General features: G+C 41.8%; 1 protein-coding gene across 1 annotated transcript; it reads left to right on the top strand.

Moving 5' to 3' along the window:
* The first annotated feature begins 1678 nt into the window (after positions 1-1678).
* LOC128578256 (ferritin heavy chain-like) lies at positions 1679-2227 on the top strand. The gene has a single exon (XM_053580840.1). The coding sequence runs from the start codon at positions 1679-1681 to the stop codon at positions 2225-2227; it is 549 nt and encodes a 182-aa protein (XP_053436815.1).
* The last annotated feature ends 5405 nt before the right edge of the window (positions 2228-7632 follow it).

Raw genomic sequence — 7632 nt, 5'->3', positions numbered from 1 at the left:
AGGAGGACAAGGGCAGGGCCCCAGGCATCCATCTTGGTGCCATTCACCTTAATTTTTTCCCAAGTGATTGCTCACACCTTGGGAAGAGAGAACACACTGTCAGTCTATTAATACCAGTCAGAACTTAGTATGCCAAGTTCAAAAGGATGTAGAAGACTATCAAGCCTAACTACATGTACAACAGAGTCTTGAAAGTGACCTAGAACGACCTTAAGACTATCATGTGGCCCACACCCTCACCATGATCTCTCAGCGAGGCTCATGGGAGGCCTGCATGCAACAGTAAGACTCTGGCTCCAAGGGACCTCTCAATTAAGAGGGAGGCACAATCCAGGCAATGTAAAACAGAAGCCCTAGCCATGTTCAAGGCCTCTTTGCCTACTCCCTGGCAGCCAAGGCTTATTCAATGAATATGGTGAATGTATCCTGCTTTGTAAAGTTTCTTATTCTATAAACCTATCTTTCTCTTCCATAATAAACTTTGTTTCATGCTTGCCTTACTTTGCAGTGTCTGGTCATTTTTTGACCAAGAGCACTCCAAGAACTTAGGACCTAGGCAGCTGCCTAGAATCCCAACATTTTAGGACACAGGCAGCTGACACCCAGCAGCTTCTGTGTCTCTAGCTAGTTTTGTGAACATAAAAATGACATGATAGGAAACTGAAGAGGATGTCACAAGGAACAAAGAGAATGAATTCCGGAGGCGGAAAAAGAGAAAAAACAGGAAACAGAATAGCACTGTTACCAGAATTTCATCTTCAGTAGGTCCCTGGTCTCAGGGATTCCAAGAATGAATCCACAGACCACAGATCAGTGATAAGACAGAATTTATTTTACAGAAAAGAATACAGAGAAAAAGCACCAGAGTTCCTGGCAGAGGGAAAAACCTAAATGGAAAAAAAATCTCCCTGGGGTAATATATATATATATATCCCACAATCCCTGTTCCCAGGCCTAGGAAACTTACATAAAATTGACCAGGCCTGGGAAATGGGGGCTTCCCTGATCAGCCCCAAGTGAAAGGAGAGGGAAACAGAGATCGGGGGTAGAGACACCACGGCCCTGAGCTGGGAACCTGGAGGTATCCCCCCAAAAGTCGTCTGGCCCCTCCAGCCACTGGAGCCTCCTGCGGCTCCCCCTGCCTACCCTCCAACCGGTTGGTTCCTCTGCCTGCCGCTGCCGCACCAACACCCACAGGGCAGAGACTGCAGGTCCTCTCCCTCAGCTCCGGCTGCACTGGCTGCGGCACCAACCACCCTGAATCAGAACTTTACCAAAAGATACAATTTAGTCTTCTTAGAATTTTAAGGAAGACACTAGATTTACAAAATGAAAACAGGTTGTTACAGAGAAGAATGAGAAGACAAGAGAAAATGCTTGGATACTAGAACAATTACTGCAAAATTAAAAATTCAGCAAAGCCTAGACAGTGCCTTGTCACCCTGGTTGCACATCGAACTCTGAATTCCAGCCCCCCACATAACGCCAGTGCCCCACCCCCACAACCACTTCCACTCCCCCACTGTCGTCCTAAGGTCCACTTCCGCTCCCCAACAGCCCTAAGGTCTACTTCCGCTCCCCCAACGGCCCTAAGATCCACTTCCGGCCGCCTGACAGAGCAGCCGCCTGACTCGCCTCCACTTACCACAGGGCACGCCTTGCCCCCTTGCTGTCTGCCATGGCCACCGTGCCCTCCCAGGTACGCATAAACTACCACACCAATTGCGAGGTCGGTGTCAACCGCCAGATCAACCTGGAGCTGTATGCCTACTACGTATACCTCTCCATGGCTATCTACTTCGACCGCGACGACGTGGCCCTGAAGAACTTCGCCCGCTACTTCCAGCGCCAGTCACATAGGTATTGGGAGCTGGCCAAGATGCTTATGGAGCTGCAAAACCAGCGCGGGGGCCGTGTCCACCTTCAAGACATCAAGAACCCCGGTGGCGACGACTGGGAGGACGGCCTGCAAGCCATGGAATGTGCACTCCATCTGGAGAAGAATGTCAACCAGAGCCTCCTGAACCTGTACCACCTGGCCAGAAACAAAGGTGACGTGCAGCTCTGCGACTTCCTGGAGAAACACTTTCTGCGCCAGCAGGTCAAGACCATCAAGGAGCTGGGTGGCTACCTCACCAACCTGCACAGGCTGGGAGCCCTGAACTCCAAGTTGGCTGAGTACGTCTTTGACAAGCTCACCCTGGGCACCAGTGACAAAGAGAACTGAACTGGGACTGTCTCCACAGCCATGGGTCCTCCTGAGGCCCACACCAGGCCAGAGGTGCAGTTGCCCTTACAGAGCATTGACTTAAGTTTTTTCCTTTCCGTTTTACCATTGGTTCCAATAAAGTTATCTGGTTCTTGAAGCAAAAAAAAAAAAATTAAAAAAAAATAAATGATAATAATTGTTTTAATTTCCTTGACTGCTAACATATTTTCAAATTATTAAGAGTAAGTTTGATTTTGAGGGGGAGGGGATGTCTGTTCATTATTTTTCCTATTTTTGTATCAGGTTTTCAGTTTTCCTCTGGACTATTTTAAGAGTCTTTTTATATTACCAATGTCAGCCCCTTACCTGTAGTCTGTGCTGTGAATACTTTTGCCAACTTGTCAATTATTTTTATCTTCTATTTTGTTCTGGCTTTTTCTTTTATTTATTTATTTATTTTGAGACAGAGTCTCAAGCTGTTGCCCTGGGTAGAGTGCAGTGGCATCATAGCTCACAGCAACCTCCAACTCCGGCTTAAGCAATACTCTTGCCCTCAGTTTTTTTCTATTTTTAGTGGGGGGGTCTCCCTTTTGCTGGGACTGGTCTGGAACTCTTGAGCTCAAGCAATCCACGTGCCTCAGCCTCTTGGAATTCCAGGATTACAGGCATGAGCCACTGTGCCTGGCCTGGCTTTTTAAATTATAAGCCTAGAGATGAATCAATGCCTTCCGGGTGAGTGAACCTGGGGGTGGGTAATCCATAGGAAGCCCAGGGGAAAGTCATGAAGTCAAAGTGATTTGAAGAATGAATCCATGGACTGGGCCACAGATCAGTGGTAAGACAGGATTTATTTTCCAGAAAACAATGCCAAAACACCAAAGCTCCTGGCAGAGAGAAACAACTCACATCAGGGGAAAAAGTTCTCTCTGGGTTCTTTGTCCAGGGGTGAGTGTGTGTGTATATATATATATATCCTCTGTAGTTACATTTGGCCAGGACTAGGTAACAAATGAATGGATCCAGTCCCTTTGGTTCTCAGGCCTAGGAACCCTACCTGAAATTGAGCAGGCCTGGGAAATGGGGGTTCCCTGTTCCCCTGCAAGTGCAAGGGGAGGGAGACACTAAGGTGCTGGTGTCTCCCCAGCAGTTGTCTGGCCCCTCTAGCTACTGGATCCTCCTGCAAGACCCCCCACCCCCATGCCTACCGGCCAGCCCCGTAATTCCTCTGCTGGCTGCTGCAGCTTTAACACTGCCAGGGCAGAGGTGGCAGTTCTGCCCCTCAGCTCCACTGTGGCACTGAGGTGCCACACACCCTGTACAAAAAGTGGTGCACTCAGAAGAGGACCAATACCTCACTGAATCTGCCTTTTTATTAGAAACATAAACGTCTGTGGCTAACTCCACCATCCCTTTCCCCCAGAGCCAGAAAAAAAATTAGAAAACTAAGAGTTTGTGAGACATAACTCTTATCAAAAATGTAAGCTAGTATTATTCAGAAGCTAAATTAAAGTTTAGAAAAAATTATAATCAAACATTTACTTTTTTTATTATTAAATCATAGCTGTGTACATGAATGCAATGATAGGCCACCACACACTGGTTTTATAGACCGTTTGACACATTTTCATCATACTGGTTAACATAGCCTTCCTGGCATTTTCTTAGTTGTGTTCAGATTTACATTCTACATTTACTAAGTTTCACATATACCCTTGTAAGATGCACCGCAGGTGTAATCCCACCAATCACCCTCCCTTCGCCCACCACCCCCGTCCCTCCCCTCCCTTTCCCCCTTCCCCCTATTCTTAGGTTATAACTGGGTTATAGCTTTCATGTGAAAGCCATAAATTAGTTTCATAGTAGGGCTGAGTACATTGGATACTTTTTCTTCTATTCGTGAGATACTTTACTAAGAAGAATATATTCCAGCTCCATCCATGTAAACATGAAAGAGGTAAAGTCTCCATCTTTCTTTAAGGCTGCATAATATTCCATGCTGTACATGTACCACAATTTATTAATCAATTCATGGATCGATGGGCACTTGGGGTTTTTCCATGACTTAGCAATTATGAATTGGGCTGCAATAAACATTCTGGTACAAATATCTTTGTTATAATGTGATTTTTGGTCTTCTGGGTATATACCTAGTAGAGGAATTATAGGATTGAATGGCAGATCTATTTTTAGATCTCTAAGTGTTCTCCAAACATCTTTCCAAAATGTATTAATTTGCATTCCACCAGCAGTGTAGAAGTGTTCCCTTTTCTCCACATCCACGCCAACATCTCTGGTCTTGGGATTTTGTGATATGGGCTAATGTTACTGGAGTTAGATGATATCTCAAAGTAGTTTTGATTTGCATTTCTCTGATGATTAAAGATGATGAACATTTTTTCATATGTCTGTAGGCCGCACACCTGTCTTCTTCAGAGAAGTTTCTCTTCAAGTCTCTTGCCAGCCTGCAATGGGATCACTTGTTCTTTTCTTGCTTACACATTTGAATTCTCTGTGGATTCTGGTTATTAAATCTTTGTCAGAGACATAACCTGCAAATATCTTCTCCCATTCTGAGGGCTGTTTGCTTGTTTTACTTACTGTGTTCTTGGCTGTGCAGAAGCTTTTTACTTTGATCAGGTCCCAGTAGTGTATTTTTGAAGCAGCTTCAATTGTCCGGGGGGTCCTCCTCATAAAATACTCTCTCAGACGATTTCTTCAAGGGTTTTCCCTGCACTTTCTTCTAGTATTTTTATAGTTTCATGTCTTAAGTTTAAATCTTTAATCTAGCGACAGTCTATCTTAGTTAATGGTGAAAGGTGTGGGTCCAGTTTCAGTCTTCTACAGGTTGCCAGCCAGTTCACCCAGCACCATTTCTTAAATAGGGAATCTTCCCCACTGAATGTTTTTAATTGGCTTGTCAAAGATCAAATAATGGTAAGTAGCTGATTTATCTCTTGGTTCTCTATTCTGTCCCAGACATCTATTTCTCTGTTTTTGTGCCAGTACCATGCTGTTTTGATCACTATCGATTTATAGTATAGTCTGAGGTCTGGTAGTGTGATTCCTCCTGCTTTACTTTTATTTCTGAGTAATGTCTTGGCTATGCGAGCTTTTTTCTGGTTCCATATAAAACAAAGTATTATTTTTTCAAGATCTTTAAAGTATGGCAGTGGAGCTTTAATAGGGATTGCATTAAAATTGTATATTCCTTTGGGTAGTATGGACATTTTAACAATGTTGATTCTTCCCAGGTATGAGCGTGGTATGTTTTTCCATTTGTTAACATTTTCAGCTATTTCTTTTCTTAGAGTTTCATAGTTCTCTATATAGAGATCTTTCATGTCCTTTGTTAGATAAACTTCCAAATATTTCATCTTCTTTGGCACTACTGTGAATGGAATAGAGTCCTTAACTGTTATTTCAGCTTGACTACTGTTGGTATATATAAAGGCTACCGATTTATGAATGTTGATTTTGTAACCTGTGATGCTGCTGTATTTCTTGATCACTTCTAAGAGTTTTGTAGTAGAATCCCTGGTGTTTTCCAGATATACAATCATATCATCTGTGAAGAGTGAAAGTTTGATCTCTTCTGACCCTATATGGATACCCTTGATCACCTTTTTTTCCCTAATTGCAGTGGCTAAAACTTCCATTGCAATGTTAAAGAGCAGTGGAGACAATGGGCAGCCTTGTCTGGTTCCTGATATGAGTGGAAATGATTTCAATTTAACTCCATTCAACAGGAAATTGGCTGTGGGTTTGCTGTAGATGGCCTCTATCAGTTCAAGATATTTCCCTTCTATACCAATTTTCTTAAGTGTTCTGATTATGAAGAGATGCTGGATATTATCAAAACCTTTTTCTACATCAATTGAGAGAATCATATGGTCTTTGGTTTTTAATTTGTTTATGTGCTGAATTATACTTATAGATTTACGTATATTGAACCAGCCTTGAGACCCTGGGATAACCGACTTGGTCATGATGTATAATTTGTTTGATGTATTGCTGGATTCTGTTTGTTAGGATCTTGTTGAATATTTTTGCATCTATATTCATTGGTGATATTGGTCTATAATTTTCTTTTCTTGTTGGTCTTTTCCTGGTTTGGGGATCAGGGTGATGTTTGCTTCATAGAACATGTTGGGTAGTCTTCCTTCTTTTTCTACCTTTTCAAACAGGTTGAGTAATTTAGGTACTAATTCCTCATTATAGTTTTGGTATAATTCTGACGTGAAGCCATCTGGTCCTGGGCTTTTCTTTTTAGGGAGATTTTGCATGGTTGATGCTACTTCCGAACTTGATATGGGCCTGTTCAACATTTCCACTTGATTCTGGTTAAGACGTGGAAGGTGATGCGCTTCCACGTATTGTTCAATTTCCTGCAGATTTTCATATTTCTGAGAATAAAGTTTCTTGTAATATTCATTAAGGATTTTTTGAATTTCTGAGGAGTTTATTGTTATTTTGCCTTTGTCATTTCTGATCGATGAGATTAGAGATTTTACTCTTTTTTTTCCTGGTTAGGTTAGGCAAAGGTTTATCTATTTTATTGACCTTTCAAAAAACCAACTTTTGATTTATTGATCTGTTGTATAATCCTTTTGTTTTCAATTTCATTTATTATGCTCTAATTTTGGTTATTTCTTTTCTTCTACTGGGTTTGGGATTGGAATGTTCTTCCGTTTACTCTGAGTCTATATTTATACTTTAATGTAAAATGTGACTCCTGTATGCAGCAAATATCTGGCCTGAGTTTTTGTATCCAGTCAGCTAACCTGTGCCTCTTTAGAGGACAGTTTAAGCTGTTCACATTAATGGAGAATATTGATAAGTCTGGTAAAATTTTGGGTATCGAGTTTTTCAAAAGTCCAGTGGACATTTTTAATCCTTTTGCCACTGTGGAAGTTGGAGTTTGATCAAAAGTTTCGTAGTGAGTTTACTTTTGTGGTAGAGGATTGGGCTGGTCATTATGGAGGATAGGTCTGAGTATATATTGAAAAGCTGATTTGGCTATGGCAAATTTCTTCAACATAAGAATGTCATTAAAGTATTTAATTTCTCCATTATAAATGAAACTCAGTTTAGCTGGATACAGGATCCAGGGTTGAAAGTTATTTTGCTTTAGGAGGTTAAAAGTCAATGACCACCCTCTTCTGCCTTGAAAAGTTTTAGCAGAAAGATCTGCAGTTATTCTAATATTTTTCCCTTTGTGGGTAATGGATTTCTTACATCTGGCTGCTTTCATAATTTTCTCCTTCATATTAACTTTAGTGAAGTTAATCATGATATGCCTGGGGGATGTCTTATTGGGATTGAGTCATGCTGGGGTTCTCAAACTGTCTGCTATCTGAATTTCAGAATCTCTTGGCATGTCTGGAAATTTCTCTTTTATAATTTCATTGAGAAGGGCCTCTGTG

The sequence above is a fragment of the Nycticebus coucang genome, chromosome X, assembly GCF_027406575.1.
Source record: "Nycticebus coucang isolate mNycCou1 chromosome X, mNycCou1.pri, whole genome shotgun sequence".
Taxonomy (NCBI): domain Eukaryota; kingdom Metazoa; phylum Chordata; class Mammalia; order Primates; family Lorisidae; genus Nycticebus; species Nycticebus coucang.
Note: the sequence above shows the minus strand (reverse complement) of the source record. Positions and strands in the feature narration are given on the sequence as shown.